This window comes from Petromyzon marinus, chromosome 69 (assembly GCF_048934315.1).
Source record: "Petromyzon marinus isolate PM22_M1 ecotype Great Lakes invasive population chromosome 69, UKy_Petmar_22M1.pri1.0, whole genome shotgun sequence".
NCBI lineage: Eukaryota > Metazoa > Chordata > Hyperoartia > Petromyzontiformes > Petromyzontidae > Petromyzon > Petromyzon marinus.
The window spans coordinates 335609-357220 of record NC_133735.1 but is presented as its reverse complement, the minus strand read 5'-3'; the positions used below and the strand labels follow the sequence as shown (position 1 = coordinate 357220).

General features: G+C 53.3%; 2 protein-coding genes and 1 non-coding gene across 3 annotated transcripts in view; 2 read left to right on the top strand and 1 right to left on the bottom strand.

The window, feature by feature from the left end:
* The window catches only part of LOC116957026 (sodium-coupled neutral amino acid transporter 7-like), a 32770-nt gene extending 25785 nt beyond the window's left edge, over positions 1-6985 (bottom strand). Inside the window, exon 1 of the mRNA XM_032978942.2 lies at positions 6900-6985. The gene's annotated coding sequence lies outside the window, so the exon portion shown is untranslated. The remainder of the gene's footprint in view (positions 1-6899) is intronic.
* A 134-nt stretch (positions 6986-7119) lies between these two features.
* Positions 7120-13253, top strand: LOC142906671 (uncharacterized). The gene is made up of 2 exons (XM_076054947.1): positions 7120-7311; positions 9522-13253. Exon 2 carries the CDS (start codon positions 11090-11092, stop codon positions 12062-12064), a length of 975 nt encoding a protein of 324 aa, XP_075911062.1. The 5' UTR covers positions 7120-7311; positions 9522-11089; the 3' UTR covers positions 12065-13253.
* Positions 7298-7370, top strand: TRNAM-CAU (transfer RNA methionine (anticodon CAU)). The gene has a single exon. It is a non-coding gene; the product is annotated as a tRNA-Met (tRNA).
* Positions 13254-21612: the final 8359 nt, after the last annotated feature.

Sequence of the window (21612 nt, the reverse complement as noted above, 5' to 3'; positions counted from 1 at the left end):
AAGGCCAGCGGCACGCCGGCGTTGACGTTCCCAACGCTTCCCAAAAGGTGTTTGCCCCGGTGCGATTTTTTTCCCCGCTGCGATTCGCGACCTTTCATTTTGGAACGTTCCATCCCGCGACGCGCGGGGGGGGGGCTTCACCCTCGTCGCCTCGCGCGAGCGGCAGGGCCAAGCCCGGTGGGACAAGAACAGCACGGTGGGACAAGGACAGCACGGTGGGACAAGGACAGCACGGTGTTGACAAGGACAGCACGGTGGGACAAGGACCGCCAACGCCGCCGCCGCCGGCATCCTCAGAGCGAGAGGAGCCACCGGCCGGGTCTTTTGCTTCCCGCGCCACGCCGCGGGGAAGCAAAAGAGCCTCCACCAATACCAGAGGGCGGCCACCCTGTTCCCGACGAGGCCCTTTGCCATCACCGACGGCAGACGAGGTTTCTGCCGAGCCACGGTTTTGACGAGCTGGAGGACGCTGACGACGAGGTGTCGGAGGCCGGAGGAGAGGACGACGTGAGCGAGCTCGGCTACTCGCGAGTCAACGGTCGAGTGCGATTACTCACCCGGGGACGTCCACAGCTTCCTCGGGGAAACTTTCAGGAAGCGTCAAGTTAGGGTAGGGGCCACGTTCCCCTGACCTCACCGCTTTCCTCGAAGCATCCCAACAAATTTGCCGCGACAGGTTTGGTTTCTCGACTCGGGAATGCTACCGCCTGAAATGCGCTCATGAGCAAAGGCGAAGGAGGAGCTTACTTCTGCCCAGAAGTAACCCAGCCCCCCGCAACTACCGTTAACACTACCACCACCACCACCACACAGCTACAGGATGGCTTCAGCTATTAAGGTCGCCAGTCTGAACTGTAACAGCGCTCGCAGCGACAAGAGGTGGGACCAGATCTGCCGCTTTGTCGGTGAACACAAAGCATGATGTGACTCTCCTCCAGGAAACTCACCTCGACGCCACTCTGGAAGCCCAACGCCAGCCTTTCCTAGGCGGCCGAGGCCTTCTTCAGCCACGCCGAGGACAACCTCGCCGGCATGGCGATTGTGCTCGGTTCGCAATTTGCACCAGAATTGACCATTTTTATTGTTTTATATATATTTTATTATTTTATTGTTTCCCTTCAACGTGACTTTACCGAAAGAGCTAAGAATATGAATTACTGCAGTCACGAAAGCTTTAAATCAAAATTTTAATCGCCAAAGGTCACTTGATTTCTGTCGAATTCGTCCTGAATAAATCCTTGCCTCGGGTGCTTCAACGCGTACGCGCCGAGCAAGGCCCCCCCGAGAGGAAGCTCTTCTTCGGCGCGCTGCGGGACGCGCTCGCCACTGACGATGCGGGCAACGTTGCTCGCCGTCATGTGGGGGGAGAGACTTCAACTGCACCCTCGACCCGGCTCTCGACCGCAACAACGCCGAGCCTCACCCCGAGTCCACACGGCCGCTAGCCGACCTCGTGCGGAGGCTGGATCTGCGTGGCGTGCGGCGACCGCGGCATCCGGCCCGGCGGCAGTGCTCCTGGTGCCGCGGCTCTCAAGGCGGGATGAGACTTGCCGGGCTCGACCGACCGTACGTCAACGCTGGCGGCGTTCACCTGCTCGGGGGACGGTAAAATCGTACCCTCCCGGTTTCTACGATCACCGCCTGGTCTCTGCGCTGCTGAGAATTCCCAGAGCGGAGCACCACAGCGCCTACCGGAGGCTCGACGTGGAGCTGCTTGACGACGCCGACTTCAGGGAAACCTTCAAAGCCTTTTGGGCTCAGTGGCTGCCTGCCAAAGGCAGCTTCAGCTCCCAGCAGCCGTGGTGGGACAACACAAAGGCGCAGGTTCAGGGGCTCTCTGTCAGCGGTTCATGAGCCAGCACGCCGCCGCCAAGAACGAGGCGGCGCGCCAACTGCAGAACGAGCTGCTGGCGCTTGAGGCGGAGCTGAGCCCATCCCAGGGCACACAGCGGGGTGAGACGCTGCTGGAGAAGCAGCGGCTTTTCAGGTCCATCACGGACGAGCGGGCGCGCCGCGCTTTTGTGTGCAAAAAGATGCAGCGCCTGTCGCAAGATGGTCACTCTCCCTCTAAGTTTTTCTTCCGGTTAAACAAAGCACCGGCCAACGCCACGAACATTTCCAGTTTGCGAACCCCAGATGGACAAATGGCAACATCCGAGGGCGAGATCGCCAAGACCGCCAGGGGTTTCTACTCGCGACTTTTCGCCGCCGAAACCATACGCGACGGGCTGTCCGGGAGCTACTGGAGGGGGGCCTGACCTTAGGAGTCCCCGAGCGGGATCGTCTGGACAGCCCCGTCACCCTGCAGCAGGAGCTCCACACCGCTGTGAAAGGTGCTCGCAGCTGGTAAAGCCCCGGGGATTGACGGCCTTCCGGTTGATTTTTACGCGGCCTTCTGGGATGGGCTTGGCCCTCCGCTACTGCAATTGTTGACGGAGAGCCTGCAGAAGGGGGAACTCCCACAGAGCTGCAGGAGAGCGGCGGCCTCCCTGCTACCCAAGAAGGGAGACCTGCGTCTCCTCGTGAACTGGCGACCCGTGACCATCTTGTGCGCTGACACCAAAAACTTCTCCAAGGTGCTGGCAAACCGTCTCAAAACAGCGCTGGGTCAGCTGATCCTGCCGGAACAGTCGCATTGCATCCCCGGACGGTGCAAATACGACAACATCGGTACGGTCAAGAGACGTAATCTCCCTTGCAGAAGCGCACAACGTGGACTTGGGCCTCCTCTTTTTAGATCAGAAGGCCTTTGACAGGGCAAGCCACGAGTACCTGGACAAACTCCTACGTCGCTCGGTTTTGGCCAGCCCGTCATCTCGCACGTTAGGCTCCTGTACATGGGGGCACATCCAGCCTCTTGAAGATAAACCAGCGGCTCGGCGTCCCCTTTCCCTGTGACGAGGGGGGTCAGACGGGGATGCCCCCTCTCGGGGCTGCTGTACACCCTGTCCATTCAGCCACTGCTACGCCACCTGAGACGAAATCTGTCTGGCCTCAAAGTCCCGGGACCTGAGAACGCGGTCATCAGGCTCTCGGCTTACGACGACGTCATGATGCGTCGTCCTCAACGACGCGTGTGACGTCTCCGCGCTCTGCCAGGCGGTTGCAATGTACGAGTCGGGGGGTCTCCTCCGCCAGGGCCAACTGAGCCAAGTGCGAGGCCCCCCACTGTGTTTGGGGTCGCGAGGCGGCGTTCGCTCTGTGCTCCTCCCAGGAGGAGTCAGTTGGCGGGACGACGGAGTCAAGTACCTGGGGGTTTACCTGGGGAAACCACAGTGGGGAAACCACGTGACGACGTCGCTCTGAACAACCGGACCGAGCTGGCCGACACGATGGAGGCTAAATTACTGACGCGGGCGCAACGCCTCGCTCCGCACTTGTCATTCGGTGGCCGAGTGCTCGTCGCTAACGCCCTGGCAGCGTCTGTGCTGTGGCACAAGACCCAAGGCCCCTCCAGCCTCCCGCTTGGCTACTCACCAGAGCCGACCGCTCACTCGCGCACTTCGTCTGGCACGGGAAGCAACTGGCTCAGGCCGGGCGTCCTCCGCCTGCCGATTGACCGAGGGCGGCCAAGGTCTGGTGGACGTCGCCGCCCCCGGGGTCGCGAGTTTCAGGCCCGTGGCGGTCAGGCGGCCGCCGTGCGACCGGGAGGAGCTACCCTGGAAGTCGCCGGCCCTCGCCCTGCTGAGGAATGCAGGGGGGTTTCTGGGGTACGGAAAGGAGCTCTTCCTGATGGACCTGAGCCTGGTCGACTACACGAGGCTGCCAGGTTATCACCGGAGCCTCTTGGACGCGTGGCGGAGCTTCGAGTGGAGTGGAACGCGCGCGCACTACGACCTCGCGCGGTTCCTCAACGAGCCTTGTTCTGCAACGGCCTCTTCTAGGGGATCAGAGGAGAGAGGGACCCTGGCTCAACGCCTCACATCGGCAGGGCTGCGGGACAGTCTTCCACCTCGTGCAGGCCCCCACCAGCCCAAGTGGAAGGCCGCAGCTGAAATCGCCAACACCGCAGGACTCCGCTCCACGCTCGCCGTGGAGAAGCTGCTGCGGGACGTCAGCTTCCGCGCCATTAAGGAGCTGCGCCTGAAGCTGGAGGCACCGGGAGACGGTGGCGGCCCTCCACCCCCCTCCTCCTCCTTCCCGGAGTTGTGCTTCTCCTGTGCGCAGCCCCCCGGCCACAGCGACTCCGGCAAGCTACTGAAGCCCCGAGGCTGCATGAACGTGCCCCTCAAGAGCACCCCAAACACAGCGCTCTACACGTGCTGTGTCAAGGCGCTGCATTCCCGGGACCTGGCCGACCTACCGGACACAAAATGGAGAGACCATTTCTCTCTCCCCTCATTGCGGCCGCCCCTCAGTGGAAACAAACGCACGAGTCTCCCGAAGCCCAACGCCGCGGTGACCTCCGGTGGAGGTTGGCACACTGCACATTTCCATCGGCCGCGTGGCTCAGCCAAATCTCGCCGGGGGTAACAGACTTGGTGCATCTCCTGCGGTGCCAGGGAGGATCTGCCCCACCGGTACTTACACTGCCAGCGGCTCAAAGTCAATGTTCCGCCTTTTGGGGGACATCTTCAGGAAACTGGGGGTACCCTTCTACAACAGCGGCAGCTTCGTATATATGGGGTGGTGCCTTACCTGGCTAGCAAGCGCCATGACCTTGCCAACTTCGCCTGTGTTCAGGCGAAGATGGCGGTGTACAGAACGAGAAAAAAGATGCTGCAAGGTGACACTGACGGCTGCTCTGCGGTGCTTCCGGTGTTCAGGGGCCTGCTCAAGGCACGGCTCCGGCTGGAGCACGCCACGTACCACACACACGTGTCGGTGATGTGCAGCGCGTCTTCTTCGGACGCTGGGGGGGCGGACAAGCCCCTCTCTGTACCAGCGTGGACGGCACCCTCGCGTTCACCTTCTGAAGCGCTCGCTCGTCACCGTGGCGTGCACGATGACCACCCCCACCACCATCACCACCCCCACCACCACCACCACGTGACTTTTATTTCGTGTCGTGCGCGGTGCTTTTAGCGCCACAGTGTGTAGATTTGTAACGTTTATTTTAATTTGTGTGGCTGGCGACTTTGTGTATTTCGTATCGAAATCGCCTCCAGTGCTTTTGCTGCTGGCGGCAATAAAAGTTGTTTAAAAGTCAAAGTCTGTGTCTCTGTCTCTGTGTCTCTGTCTCTCTCTCTGTGTCTCTCTCCGTCTCTCTTTCTCTCTCTCTGTGTCTCTCTGTGTCTCTCTCTATGTCTCTCTCTCTGTGTCTCTCTGTGTCTCTCTGTCTCTCTGTCTCTCTCTGTCTCTCTGTGTCTCTCTATCTCTCTCTGTCTCTCTGTGTCTCTCTCTGTGTTTGTCTGTGTCTCTCTCTGTGTGTCTCTCTCTGTGTCTCTCTGTGTCTCTCTCTGTCTCCCTGTCTCTTTCTGGCTCTCTCTGTCTCCCTGTCTCTTTCTGTCTCTCTCTGTCTCCCTGTCTCTCTCTGTCTCCCTGTCTCTCTCTGTGTCTCCGTGTCTCTCTGTCTCTCTCTCTCTCTCCATCTCTCTGCGTCTCTCTGTGTCTCTCTCTGTCTCTCTGTGTCTGTGTCTCTCTCTGTGTGTGTCTCTCTCTGTGTCTCTCTCTGTGTGTCTCTCTCTGTGTCTCTCTCTCTCTGTCTCTTTCTGTGTCTCTCTCTGTCTGTCTCTCTCTCTCTCTGTGTCTCTCTCTGTGTCTCTGTCTCCCAGTCTCTCTGTGTCTCTGTGTCTCTCTCTCTCTCTCTGTGTGTGTCTCTCTCTGTGTCTCTGTCTCCCTGTCTCTCTGTGTGTCTCTCTCTATGTCTCTCTCTCTGTGTCTCTCTCTCTATCTCTGTGTATCTCTGTGTCTCTGTGTGTCTCTCTCTGTCTCTCTCTCTCTGTGTGTCTCTCTCTCTCTGTGTGTCTCTCTCTCTGTGTCTCTGTGTTTCTCTCTCTGTGTCTCTCTCTGTCTCTCTCTGTGTCTCTCTCTGTGTCTCTGTGTCTCTCTCTGTCTATCTGTGTCTCCCTGTCTCTGTGTCTCTCTCTGTCTATCTGTGTGTCTCTCTCTCTGTGTCTCTGTGTCTCTCTGTGTTTCTCTGTCTCTTTCTGTGTCTCTCTCTCTCTGTCTCCCTGTCTCTCTCTGTGTCTCTCTCTGTCTCCCTGTCTCTCTCTGTGTCTCTCTCTGTGTCTCTGTCTCTCTCTCTGTGTGTCTCTCTGTGTCTCTCTCTCTGTCTCTCTGTCTCTCTCTCTGTGTCTCTCTGTCTCCCTGTCTCTGTGTCTCCCTGTCTCTGTGTCTCTCTCTGTCTATCTGTGTCTCTCTCTGTCTCTGTGTCTCTCTGTGTCTCTCTCTGTGTCTCTCTATGTCTCCCTGTCTCTCTCTGTGTCTCTCTCTGTGTCTCTGTCTCTCTCTGTGTCTCTCTCTCCCTGTCTATGTCTCTCCCTGTCTCTCTGTCTCCCTGTCTCTGTGTCTCTCTGTCTCTTTGTCTCTCTCTGTGTTTCTCTGTCTCTGTGTCTCTGTCTCTCTCTCTGTGTGTCTCTCTCTGTGTCTCTCTGTGTCTCTCTCTCTGTCTCTCTCTGTGTCTCTCTCTCTGTCTTTCTGTCTTCCTGTCTCTCTCTGTGTGTGTCTCTCTCTGTCTCCCTGTCTCTGTGTGTCTCTCTCTGTCTCCCTGTCTCTGTGTCTCCCTCTCTCTCTGTGTCTCCCTGTCTCCCTGTCTCTGTGTCTCTGTGTCTATCTCTGTGTCTCCCTGTCTCTGTGTCTCTGTCTCCCTGTCTCTTTGTCTCTCTCTGTGTCTCTCTCCATGTCTCTGTGTCTCCCTGTCTCTCTCTCTGTGTCTCTCTGTCTCCCTGTCTCTGTCTCTCTCTGTCTCCCTGTCTCTGTGTCTCCCTGTCTCTCTCTCTCTTTGTCTCTCTCCTTACCTGGGAGCTGTGGGGAGAGTCCGAGGGTCACGCGCGCTCAGCTGATCTGCGCTTCCGGGGTTCGCACCGCCCCAATCAGCGGCGAGCGTAGCCGTCACGAGGGTACGCCCCGCCCCCCCCCCAACAACGTCACATGACGTCACCCCGCCATGTACCCACACCGACGTCACCCCCCTCTCCCGCCGAATAGTGACGTCATGTTTCTCCCCCTCGAGTGACGTCAGGGCGCGGTCACGTTTATCTTGAGGACCCGTGGAATGTGTCGAGGCCCGCGCCGTGACGTCAGTTGTGCAGGGCGAGTGGGTTACTGACGACGGCTCACGACCCCGTGTAGATTCACGATGTTTCGCGGTGGCTTTGCTCATAAGAAGGCTCCTCGCCCTCCGTTGGCCGCCGGGGCCTCGTTAGCGCAGTAGGTAGCGCGTCAGTCTCATAATCTGAAGGTCGTGAGTTCGATCCTCACACGGGGCACGGTTGAATTTTTATATTTTATAAATTACTATTTTCTACAATTCACACGGGTAATCGAATAAAATATTCACAGAAGGCCTTCACTCATTTAGAAACAGACATTTTCATTATTTAGCTGCTTTAAATGTCTCGGTGGAATGAGCCATCATTTGTGACCAGGTCGCTTCTGAAAAAACAGCTGATAGCTCAGTAGGCTTTACCTGTTAAGATAAAATAAAAGTTTAGTTTTACTTGTATTATTCTTTTTACATACTTTTTCTTATTTTTTATTTTTAATTGTAGATTGTAGCCTGGTTCTTAACCATTCACTTTCATTTTTATTATTTTACGCGCTTTTATTTAACTCACTCTGTTGTTGTATCCTCAAATCTTGTAACTCAACCCACTTCCCAATGTGCTATCGACTGCACACTTGGTATATACTTATGTCATACTGATGACAATACCATATTATATCATTAAACTACAAAATATTTATATTTTAAACATTATTTTGTACATGTTATGTTTCGGCTTGGGTCTAACTGTCCACGCTCAACTCACGTTGGCTGTAAATCACCACGGGTCCCCTTACATTACTGGCAAGCTTCGTGGCCACTTCCTGGAGTCGTGGTGGAGTTCTTCCATTACTAGTACGGTACATTTAATTGGTTCTTTCGGTAAAGTCACCACGTTGAAGGGAAACAATAAAATAATAAAATATATAAAACAATAAAATTCGCACGACGTTTCGACTGCAACACAAGCATATATATTTTATTATTTTACAGTTTCCCTTCAACGTGACTTTACCGAAAGAACCAAGAATATGAATCACTGCAGTAACGAAAGCTTTAAATCAAAATTGAGTACGGTACATTTCATAAAAGCGTGTTTTAAAAAAAAAAAAATTTTAATATTACTTATTCAGAAGCGACCTGCCCATCACAAATGATAGCTCAAGCCAAGTGGCTCATCGCCATTGTCGTCATCATCACCACCACGTGGACATTCATAGCAATGGCCAATTACAGGGTAGTCCCCGACTTACGATGGAGATGCGTTACGACGAACATATCGTAAGTCGAAAATATCGTAAGTCGAAGATGGCCCTAGCCGACCCAGGAGTCTTAAAGAATGGTGATAATTGAGCAAAACAGAGCAATTTACAGTACCGTACTGTATACACTATGTACTGTATGTATGTATTAATTACAATACTGTTTTGCACAGTAAAATTTAAAAGTATAAAAAAACAAGGTAAATTCTTAGCCTACCTATATGAACTGCAATTTCATAGAAATATTTTTTTTCAGGAAACAATCCTATCTGCTATAAAAACTTTACACATACACTGAACGTACGTATCGTGTATCGTATCGTGGTAAACCTGAAATGAAATCGCTAGAGCTATGTTATCATACATGCATTGAACATATCGTAACGTGTATCATATTCTACCGTACTCACCACAAGACTCTGTCCGTCGTCCGCACACTTGAACGATGTTAGGTTGTTGATGGCCACATTAACTTAGTTGTCGAAAGAGGAGGATGGCGATGATGAAGTTACGTATTATCGTCGATTTGTAAAGGGATTCAGCGAGATTGCACGCTCCCTCACCCAACTCACCTCCCCTAAGAACCACTTGAGTCTACAGACCTCTGTGTGAATCTATACATCTGTGTGTACTTGAGACTACAGACCTCTGCGTGAATCTACACGTCTGTCTGAGCAACTTGGGTGAATCTATGGACCCGTCTGTGCAACTTGATTCTAGGGCACTCTATGTGAGTTCGATGAGCCCTCATATGCGACTTCAGTGTGCCGGTCTCTCTCGTCAGACAGCACATTGCTCACGGGGCGCTGACATTTTCACAGCCCCGATGTAGTGAGCTTCACAATTTTTCAGAAGAGGGTCACTTTCGCCGACAAGACATCAATGTGGTGGCACGCCGCACATTTCAAACCATTGGGGTTTGTGACAGCACAACGATGGGGTGTTTCCCACATTTGTGTTTTGTCGAGAACCGCATGTCAAGGGCCGCATGAAAGGACACCAGGGGGCTGCCATTAGCAATACAGCAATGACAATGAAGAAGAATGCCCTCATGTGTAATCAGTTATTCCTGCCGCGACTGACAGAATGCCGATTTTTACCGCCCATCCCAGGCTACGAACTGGAGAACGTGGCGCTCCGTACTAAAATCAAGGCGCAGCGTCGCCTGCTCCGGGCGGAGGAGTCCAGGAAGGCCGACCTGGGGGGCCTCTTTTCGCAGCTGCGCAAAACCAAAGCTCAGCTGACAGCCCTCGTGTCTGGCATCGGCAATTTCAACGTCGGAGCCGACGATGCTGAGTCTATGGGCCCCTTTGTAAAGCTGCGTGTCTTTCTGTGTAATTGAGTGTACAGACCTCTCTGTGAATCTATACGTCTGTCTGAGCAACTTGAGTTTACAGACCTCTGTGTGAATCTATACGTCTGTCTGTGCAAGTTGAGTCTACAGACCTCTGTGTGAATCTACACGTCTGTCTGTGCAACTTGAGTTTACAGACCTCTGTGTAAATCTATACGTCTGTCTGTGCAACTTTAGTTTACAGACCTCGGTGTGAATCTACACGTCTGTCTGTGCAACTTGAGTTTACAGACCTCTGTGTGAATCTACACGTCTGTCTATGTGTACTTGAGTTTACAGACCTCTGTGTGAATCAACACGCCTGTCTGAGCAACTTGAGTCTACAGACCTCTGTGTGAATCTACACGTCTGCCTGTGCAACTTTAGTTTACAGACCTCTGTGTGAATCTACACGTCTGTCTATGTGTACTTGAGTTTACAGACCTCTGTGTGAATCAACACGCCTGTCTGAGCAACTTGATTCTACAGACCTCTGTGTGAATCTACACGTCTGTCTGAGGAACTTGAGTTTACAGACCTCTGTGTGAACGTACACGTCTGTCTGTGCCACTTGAGTCTACAGACCTCTGTGTGAATCTATACGTCTGTCTGTGTGTACTTGAGTCTGCAGACCTCTGTGTGAATCTACACGTCTGTCTGTGCAACTTGAGTCTACAGACCACTGTGTGAATCTACACGTCTGTCTGAGCAACTTGAGTTTACAGACCTCTGTGTGAATCTCTACGTCTGTCTGAGCAACTTGAGTCTACAGACCTCTGTGTTGTTTTTCTATACGTCTGTCTGAGCAACTTGAGTTTACAGACCTCTGTGTGAATCTATACGTCTGTCTGTGCAACTTGAGTCTACAGACCTCTGTGTGCATCTATACGTCTGTCTGAGCAACTTGAGTCTACAGACCTCTGTGTGAATCTATACGTCTGTCTGTGTGTACTTGAGACTACAGACCTCTGCGTGAATCTACACGTCTGTCTGAGCAACTTGGTTGAATCTATGGACCCGTCTGTGCAACTTGATTCTAGGGCACTCTATGTGAGTTCGATGAGCCCTCATATGCGACTTCAGTGTGCCGGTCTCTCTCGTCAGACAGCACATTGCTCACGGGGCGCCGACATTTTCACAGCCCCGATGTAGTGAGCTTCACCATTTTTCAGAAGAGAGTCACTTTCGCCGACAAGACATCAATGTGATGGCATGCCGCACATTTCAAACCATTGGGGTTTGTGACAGCACAACGATGGGGTGTTTCCCACATTTGTGTTTTGTCGAGAACCGCATGTCAAGGGCCGCAGGAAGGGACACCAGGGGGCTGCCATTAGCAATGCAGCAATGACAATGAAGAAGAATGCCCTGATGTGTAATCAGTTATTCCTGCCGCGACTGACAGAATGCCGATTTTTACCGCCCATCCCAGGCTACGAACGGGAGAACGTGGCGCTCCGTACTAAAGTCAAGGCGCAGCGTCGCCTGCTCCAGGCGGAGGAGGCCAGGAAGCCCGACCTGGGGGGCCTCTTTACGCAGCTGCGCAAAACCAAAGCTCAGCTGACAGCCCTCGTGTCTGGCATCGGCAATTTCAACGTCAGAGCCGACGATGCTGACGGCATTGCCACTGAGAGCATCTCTGCCGCCGCTGTCGGAGCCACCGCCACCACCAATGGCAACACCGCCATCCCAGCCAGCGCCACAGCCGCCGCCATCGCCGAAGGCTCCACCGCCAAAGCTGGAGACATGACGGTCGCCACATCCGCCACATCGCACCATTCCTCGACCGCTGCCGCCGTCGATGAAACCGCCACAGCTGCCGCCACCAATCCGAAACTTGTCATAAGGCGGCCTCGGTTGGCTGCTGCTGGGGAAATAGTCACCGGCATTGACACCCCAACCACCGCCATGCCGAGATTTGTGATAAAACGGCCTCGGTCGGCTGCCGCTACCGGGAAATCATCCACCGGCATCGCCACGCCGGCTGCCCCTGGCAGAACGGCCTCTGCTGATGCCACCGCCACCGCCGCCACCACCGCCGCCACCACCACCACCATCACCACCACCACCTCTGCCCGTGGCAAAGCCACCAGGGCCAATAGATTTCGAAAATTCTACCGGAACTTTCACTGGTGGGCCACCGCCCGCAAGTCCACCATGGCAACTCCAGACGATGCCGGCGGATCGACCGCCACCATCGACGTTGCCACCACCCCTGCGACTGCCACTGCTGGCCTCAAATCCACCCCTGCTGCTTGCAAAGGAGGCCAAGGAGACCAACGGAACTTGTGCATCGCCATCGACATCCCAAACTCTGCCTGATGAGGCCCCATTGCTCCCAAGGCCCCGCTCATTCTTACATAGGCCCCACCTCTTCCTCTCCATTCTCCCGCCCACTTATACTTTGTGCCCCGCACCTTGCTGATAAGGACAGGCCTGAACTGAAACGCGGCTCACATACACACACACAAGGAGACAGCTGGACTGATGCTAACATTCTGCGTTTTGTTGTTGATGGTTAAACGTTTGACAAATAAATATTGGACGCAGATTGTTGCCTCCCGTGCGGTACTGTTGCACTTTTGACATCTTGCTTTCAAAACATTGTGTTTTTGCCAGGAGAAGGTGGTGTTACAGTAGAGTTTGTGGACTAATCCCCATCTGTTCCATCTCACTCCCTTCTGCCTGTGGATGGGCTTTGATGAGGAAGCAAGATCGTGACTCTGCCAGGAGATGGCAGTGCATCAAAGTGTGGACAAATCTTCATCTGTCCTACATTCCCTTCCTGTGGGTGGGCGTCGAGAAGGAGGAGGGAGGAGAAGGAGGAGGGCTGAGTGAGCGTGTGGGTGTGCGGGTAGATAAGTGTGTGAGTGTGTGGATGGCTGGTTGAGTGAGTGGGTCGGTGTGTGAGTGAGCGAGAGGGTGAGTGAGTGGATGAAGAGGTGAGTGGATGTGTGAGTGAGTGAGCGAGTGAGTGGGTGAGTGTGTGAGTGGGTGAGTGACTGGGTGAGTGAATGAATAGGTGAGTGGGTAGGTGTGTGAGTGAGTGGGTTGATGAGTCAGTGAGCATGTGGGTGGGTGGCTGGGTAGATAAGTGTGTGAGTGTGTGGACAGCTGGGTGATTGAGTGGCTGTTTGAGTGAGCGAACGAATCAATGAGTGAGTGAGCGAGTGGCTGAGTGAGTGGGTGAGTGGGTGCATTCCGATTGGCCTTTCCTCTTATGGCGTTTGTGACCACGACAGAGGTCAAAAGGGGGCTCTGGATGGGTGGGGCTGGTAACCCTTCCACCTTCAATTAATTACCGCTAAACCACGATGGAAAAATGTAGTTAATAAGCTTGTCCCAGAGGCCCCAGGGGGACAGGCATCTAAGACGTCTCCTGGCCAGAAACAACAAAAAACCACTACGTGTGGCCACGTGGTTTGTTCGAACGCTCACTGCGGAGGAGAGGCTGCCACTTCTCTGTCGGGAGCTGGACCAGCACCGCCTGGATCTCTGTGGTATTCAGGAGGTCCGGTGGACCGGCGCTGGCTCCTGCCACCATGAGGGGTGCACAGTCCTCTTCTCGGGGCAGCAGACTGCCAACCAACAAGGAGTGGCTCTTCTTAACAAAATAATGAAGGGGGTGTAGGAGCGTGGTGGTGAGGTGTGGGAATCTGTAAGCACCAGGCTACTTTGGGCTTCCCTTCCCATCAACCGGAGGCGAGGAGTGGTGGTCGTGGTTTCTTATGCCCCCACTGAAGACGAGCATTCGTGGAGGGATGCAGGCAAGGCCAATGAATCAGATGCCTTCTATGCCCTCCTGTCACAGGTGCTAGCTAAAGTTGCCCCTCAGGATAGAGAAATCTTGTTGGGTGACTTCAATTGCCGAGTTATTAATGATGCTGGCACCTGGTCTAGAGGGATTGGCAGGCATGGGCCAGATAAGCTCAATAACAACGGCAAGAGGCTGCTAGATTCTTGTGCAGCCCATGGGCTTGTAATTACCAACACGCTGTTCTGACATCGGCACATCCACAACATCATGGATGTATGCCGGGTCCAAGCAAAAACATCTGCTGGACTACATAGTGACGGATCAGCGGATGTGGGCCCATATCCTTGACACCAGGACCTACCGTAGAGCTGATCTCCCCACTGACCATCGACTTCTCATCTGTAAGATGCTCCTGCCATTCTTCCACTCCAGTGGTGGGTACACCCAGGCCCCATTCACACCCATAGTGGCATGGTCTCAGCTAGCTGATGAAAGTTACAAGCGAGAATTTAATTTTCGCTTGCGGCTGGGGTTGGCATCGTCCCCCATTCCTCCTGATGTCGAAGGGAAATAGGCGAGGTTTGTGACTGTGGCTCATGCAGCTGCAATGGCTGCTTGGGGTACACGGTTCAGACCTCCCGAGAGACCCTGGCTGACAGAGGAGGTGTTCAAGCTGGCTGACAAAAAGCGACAGGCCCACTCTCATAGACTACAGCATCCCATGTCAGAGAATGAGGAGGCTTACCGCAGCCTTAAGTCGGAGAGCCGTGAGGCGCTGCAAGGATGGGTGGTGGTCGCGAGTTGCTGAGGAGATGGAGTCCGCCTCAACGGCCAGCGATCACAAATTGCTCTTTAATTCCATCAAAAATAACCTGCAGTGCCTTACCTATTACCATCATTAGGGGAAAAAACTGCGATCCAATCTCTGACCCCCAGGAAAAGGTTTGCAGATTTGCTGAGCATTTCTGTGAGGTCCTGGGGGAGGAAAAATCCCTCAGCCTGGAAAACATCTTGGCCCAACTTGGGGATGACCCTGCTGACGCTGCAGTGCCACAAATATTGGAAGAAAAAGTCACCCCCGTGAGTGGCTGGCTGAGGTGCCATCTGTTGAGGAAGTACTGAAGGTGATCCAGAGTCTGAACCCAGGGAAGGCACTGGGCAGAGATGATCTCCCAAGAGAAATGCTGAGGGATGGTGACGTTTGTGCACAGATTGCCCTACATGACATCAAATAACAGTCTGGACCACTAGATGGTTTCGCAACATTGGAAGGATGCCTTGGTGGTCCCCCTCTTTAAGAAGGGGGACCGCACAGACTGTAAGAACAACAGGGGCATCTCACTCCTCAGTGTGCCGGGAAAGGTCCTGGTAAGGATTATTCAACATCGCCTTGCCAGGCACGCTGAGCAGAACCTTACGGAGCCCCAATGCGGTTTCAGGAAAGGGCGGTCCTGCACAGATGCCATGTTTTATGTCTGTCTGCTAAAGCAGATGTGTAGAGAATTCTAACAAGACCTACATTTCTGCTTTATTGACCTGGTCAAGGCCTATGATACCATCAGTAGGCCTGGGCTCTGAGTCGTTCTTCGTGCATTGGAAGTCGCTTACTCTCTGCTCACAATCATGAAGGACCTTCATGATGGTTAGAGGGCCCAGATAAAACTGCGTGGCCAGGAGTCGGAGCCATTCCATTTACCTTGGGGTTTGACAGGGATGTCTTCTGGCTCCCACATTATTTAACATCTATTTCGAACACGTAGTTTGTGAAGCTTTCGATGGCTGTAACAGGGGAATTCCCATCTGGTACAAATACAACGGGAGAATGATCGATGCCCGGGTGCGGTTAAAGGATGGCTCCCGTATCGGTAAACCATTTGATGTATGTCGATGATCTGGTAATTGCTTCTCACTCAGAGGAGGAGTTGGAGACGCTGCTGTTGAACCTGGAGCGTGCCACAAAGAGGTGGGGCCTTACCATCAGCCCCACTAAAACTAAGCACCTGCCTGGGTATTTTGTACCATCGGACACTCCACCCCCACATCTCCCAATCGGTGATAGGGCAGTTGTGGAGAGAGTGGAGAGTTTCCCATACCTGGGCAGTGTGCTCATGGCGGGTTCCAGTTTCACAGCAGAGGCATTATCTTTTCATCTGTTGCGTAATGCTGTGTGAAAGCTACCTGGTCTGTTGCTCCACATGAAGCTTCAGGTCTTCTCGGCCACAGTGTTAACAACACACCACCAATGGTAACAACACACCACCAGTGGTAACAAGACACCACCAGTGTTAACGACACACTACGAGTGTTAATAACACACCACCAGTGATATTAACACACCACCAGTGATAATAACACACCACCAGTGTTAATAACACACCAGCAGTGATAATAAAACACCACCAGTGATAATAACACACCACCAGTGGTAACAACACACCACCAGTGATAATAACAAACCACCACTGTTAACAACACACCACCAGTGTTAATAACACACCACCAGTGTTAACAACACACCACCAATGTTAATAACACATCACCAGTGTTAATAACACACCACCAGTGTTAACAACACACCACCAATGTTAATAACACATCACCAGTGTTAATAACACACCACCAGTGTTAACAAAACACCACCAGTGTTAGTAACACACCACCAGTGTTAATAACACACCACCAGTGTTAACAACACACCACCAGTGTTAATAACACACCACCAGTGTTAATAACACACCACCAGTGTTAATAACACACCAGCAGTGTTAGTAACACCCACCACCAGTGACAACACACGGTGCGTGCAGGCAGCAGCCCACGTGACTGTCGTTCTAGGGTGTCGTCACGGGGATGTCGTCGAGGCCCCGCCCCTTTCCGGTGACGTGCTGCAGTGTGACCTCACACACAGAAGCCACAGCCAGCAGCAGCAGCCACGCAGCGAGTCAGACGACGCCAAGCTATACCGCAAATTCGAGATGCTACTCAGCCTCGTTTGGCTAGCGCTGTCGGTCTGCTTCAGCGCTGGAGGAGGAGAAGGAGGAAGAGTAGGATGAGGAGGACTAGGAGGAGAAGGAGCTGTTGAGAACCACTGCAACAGCTGCCTGTGTGAGCTGCACCCCACTAAGGGCAGCCCCATGGAGGTTACGGGGGCGACGACCGCGAGGGTCGCGGTGGCCGTGGGCTTCGCCGTCTCCTGGACATTGATCCTCGTCCTTCTTCGCAGGAGCAGTGGTGAGTAGCAAAGCCGCTCCTTGTGCGAGTCTCTGTAAGTGTCTGCGAGTATCTGCGAGTCCCTGAGGAGTGCCGGTGGTTCTCTGCGTGTTTCTACGCCTCCATGGGCATCTGTGAGTCTCTTTGGGTGCCCGTGAGTCCCTGTTGTGCGTCCATGGGTCTCCGCGTGCATACGTGGGGCTCTGTGCGTGGCTGTGGATCTTTGTTTGTGTCTGTGGGTCTCTGTGCGTGTCTGTTGGGCTTCGTGTGGATCTTTGGGGAGCGGTGGTGTAGCGGTTAGCGCGCTGCGCTATGAACCCGGCGACCCGGGTTCGATTCCCGCTCACGGCCAACACCGGTGACGATTATCTGAACTGTTCCTGGGCCTCCCTTAGTCTAAAATGAGGACCTGGTGCAGTGTTTATAAATTGCCACTGGGAAGACAAAGGCGGTCGGGCGTGGTGCTGGCCACCCACCCCGTCGTGTACCGTTCCGGCCTCAATAGTTCCTCGCTAACAGCACTTTCCCCTACAGTATATTAAGGCTATATGGGGGATCTTTGTCATTGTTGGGCTTTGTGTGGGTCTTTGGGTCTCCCTGAGTGTCTGCGGGTCTCGTCGTGTGTCTGTGGGTTTCTGTGCTCATGTGTGGTTCTCCCTGCATGTCTGTGGGTCTCTATACGTGTCTGTGTCTCTGTGCACACTCTATGAGTGTTTGTTGGTCTCTGCGTGTGTCTGTGGGTTTTCGGGCTCATCTGCGGGTCTCTATGCGTGTCTATTTGTCTCTGTCAACGTGTCTGGAACTGCGTGAGTATCTGTGGGTGTCTCAAAATGTTTGGGCCTCTTTATGTGTTTGTGTCTCTATGGGCATCCTCGGGTTTCTGTGTGTGTCTGTATGTGTCTGTGAGTGTTTTTTGGCTTCTGTGCTCGTTTGTTGGTCTGTATGAGTATCTATGCGTTTCTGAGTGTCTCTGGTTCTCTGTGAGTATCTGTGGGTCTCGTTGCGTTTCTGTGAGTCTCTTCATCTGTTTGTGAGTACCTGCATGTGCGTGTGTCTCTGCATCTGTCTGTAGGGTCTCTGTGCAAGCCTATGAGTTACTATGCATGTATGTGCATCTTTGTGCATACGTGTGGGTCTCTTTGAGGTAATCTACGTCTTTATAATTGTCTGAAGGTATCTGTGTTTATCTGTGGGTTTCTGTGTGCGTCTGTGGGTTTCTGAGTGTCTCAGTCTCGGGTACAAATGTGTATATAAACGATCCGCCATTACACGTGTTCCTGCTTCCTTGGGGAACATCACAGTCGAGTTCAGATTTTCATCCCCAAAATGGAGTTTCAGCCTCTGTCCAACCTTGTCAGTGACTGAGTCTATGGGCCCCTTTGTAAAGCTGCGTGTCTTTCTGTGTAATTGAGTGTACAGACCTCTCTGTGAATCTATACGTCTGTCTGAGCAACTTGAGTTTACAGACCTCTGTGTGAATCTATACGTCTGTCTGTGCAAGTTGAGTCTACAGACCTCTGTGTGAATCTACACGTCTGTCTGTGCAACTTGAGTTTACAGACCTCTGTGTAAATCTATACGTCTGTCTGTGCAACTTTAGTTTACAGACCTCGGTGTGAATCTACACGTCTGTCTGTGCAACTTGAGTTTACAGACCTCTGTGTGAATCTACACGTCTGTCTATGTGTACTTGAGTTTACAGACCTCTGTGTGAATCAACACGCCTGTCTGAGCAACTTGAGTCTACAGACCTCTGTGTGAATCTACACGTCTGCCTGTGCAACTTTAGTTTACAGACCTCTGTGTGAATCTACACGTCTGTCTATGTGTACTTGAGTTTACAGACCTCTGTGTGAATCAACACGCCTGTCTGAGCAACTTGATTCTACAGACCTCTGTGTGAATCTACACGTCTGTCTGAGGAACTTGAGTTTACAGACCTCTGTGTGAACGTACACGTCTGTCTGTGCCACTTGAGTCTACAGACCTCTGTGTGAATCTATACGTCTGTCTGTGTGTACTTGAGTCTGCAGACCTCTGTGTGAATCTACACGTCTGTCTGTGCAACTTGAGTCTACAGACCACTGTGTGAATCTACACGTCTGTCTGAGCAACTTGAGTTTACAGACCTCTGTGTGAATCTCTACGTCTGTCTGAGCAACTTGAGTCTACAGACCTCTGTGTTGTTTTTCTATACGTCTGTCTGAGCAACTTGAGTTTACAGACCTCTGTGTGAATCTATACGTCTGTCTGTGCAACTTGAGTCTACAGACCTCTGTGTGCATCTATACGTCTGTCTGAGCAACTTGAGTCTACAGACCTCTGTGTGAATCTATACGTCTGTCTGTGTGTACTTGAGACTACAGACCTCTGCGTGAATCTACACGTCTGTCTGAGCAACTTGGTTGAATCTATGGACCCGTCTGTGCAACTTGATTCTAGGGCACTCTATGTGAGTTCGATGAGCCCTCATATGCGACTTCAGTGTGCCGGTCTCTCTCGTCAGACAGCACATTGCTCACGGGGCGCCGACATTTTCACAGCCCCGATGTAGTGAGCTTCACCATTTTTCAGAAGAGAGTCACTTTCGCCGACAAGACATCAATGTGATGGCATGCCGCACATTTCAAACCATTGGGGTTTGTGACAGCACAACGATGGGGTGTTTCCCACATTTGTGTTTTGTCGAGAACCGCATGTCAAGGGCCGCAGGAAGGGACACCAGGGGGCTGCCATTAGCAATGCAGCAATGACAATGAAGAAGAATGCCCTGATGTGTAATCAGTTATTCCTGCCGCGACTGACAGAATGCCGATTTTTACCGCCCATCCCAGGCTACGAACGGGAGAACGTGGCGCTCCGTACTAAAGTCAAGGCGCAGCGTCGCCTGCTCCAGGCGGAGGAGGCCAGGAAGCCCGACCTGGGGGGCCTCTTTACGCAGCTGCGCAAAACCAAAGCTCAGCTGACAGCCCTCGTGTCTGGCATCGGCAATTTCAACGTCAGAGCCGACGATGCTGACGGCATTGCCACTGAGAGCATCTCTGCCGCCGCTGTCGGAGCCACCGCCACCACCAATGGCAACACCGCCATCCCAGCCAGCGCCACAGCCGCCGCCATCGCCGAAGGCTCCACCGCCAAAGCTGGAGACATGACGGTCGCCACATCCGCCACATCGCACCATTCCTCGACCGCTGCCGCCGTCGATGAAACCGCCACAGCTGCCGCCACCAATCCGAAACTTGTCATAAGGCGGCCTCGGTTGGCTGCTGCTGGGGAAATAGTCACCGGCATTGACACCCCAACCACCGCCATGCCGAGATTTGTGATAAAACGGCCTCGGTCGGCTGCCGCTACCGGGAAATCATCCACCGGCATCGCCACGCCGGCTGCCCCTGGCAGAACGGCCTCTGCTGATGCCACCGCCACCGCCGCCACCACCGCCGCCACCACCACCACCATCACCACCACCACCTCTGCCCGTGGCAAAGCCACCAGGGCCAATAGATTTCGAAAATTCTACCGGAACTTTCACTGGTGGGCCACCGCCCGCAAGTCCACCATGGCAACTCCAGACGATGCCGGCGGATCGACCGCCACCATCGACGTTGCCACCACCCCTGCGACTGCCACTGCTGGCCTCAAATCCACCCCTGCTGCTTGCAAAGGAGGCCAAGGAGACCAACGGAACTTGTGCATCGCCATCGACATCCCAAACTCTGCCTGATGAGGCCCCATTGCTCCCAAGGCCCCGCTCATTCTTACATAGGCCCCACCTCTTCCTCTCCATTCTCCCGCCCACTTATACTTTGTGCCCCGCACCTTGCTGATAAGGACAGGCCTGAACTGAAACGCGGCTCACATACACACACACAAGGAGACAGCTGGACTGATGCTAACATTCTGCGTTTTGTTGTTGATGGTTAAACTTCTGTTTGACAAATAAATATTGGACGCAGATTGTTGCCTCCCGTGCGGTACTGTTGCACTTTTGACATCTTGCTTTCAAAACATTGTGTTTTTGCCAGAAGGTGGTGTTACAGTAGAGTTTGTGGACTAATCCCCATCTGTTCCATCTCACTCCCTTCTGCCTGTGGATGGGCTTTGATGAGGAAGCAAGATCGTGACTCTGCCAGGAGATGGCAGTGCATCAAAGTGTGGACAAATCTTCATCTGTCCTACATTCCCTTCCTGTGGGTGGGCGTCGAGAAGGAGGAGGGAGGAGAAGGAGGAGGGCTGAGTGAGCGTGTGGGTGTGCGGGTAGATAAGTGTGTGAGTGTGTGGATGGCTGGTTGAGTGAGTGGGTCGGTGTGTGAGTGAGCGAGAGGGTGAGTGAGTGGATGAAGAGGTGAGTGGATGTGTGAGTGAGTGAGCGAGTGAGTGGGTGAGTGTGTGAGTGGGTGAGTGACTGGGTGAGTGAATGAATAGGTGAGTGGGTAGGTGTGTGAGTGAGTGGGTTGATGAGTCAGTGAGCATGTGGGTGGGTGGCTGGGTAGATAAGTGTGTGAGTGTGTGGACAGCTGGGTGAGTGAGTGGCTGTTTGAGTGAGCGAACGAATCAATGAGTGAGTGAGCGAGTGGCTGAGTGAGTGGGTGAGTGGGTGCATTCCGATTGGCCTTTCCTCTTATGGCGTTTGTGACCACGACAGAGGTCAAAAGGGGGCTCTGGATGGGTGGGGCTGGTAACCCTTCCACCTTCAATTAATTACCGCTAAACCACGATGGAAAAATGTAGTTAATAAGCTTGTCCCAGAGGCCCCAGGGGGACAGGCGTCTAAGACGTCTCCTGGCCAGAAACAACAAAAAACCACTACGTGTGGCCACGTGGTTTGTTCGAACGCTCACTGCGGAGGAGAGGCTGCCACTTCTCTGTCGGGAGCTGGACCAGCACCGCCTGGATCTCTGTG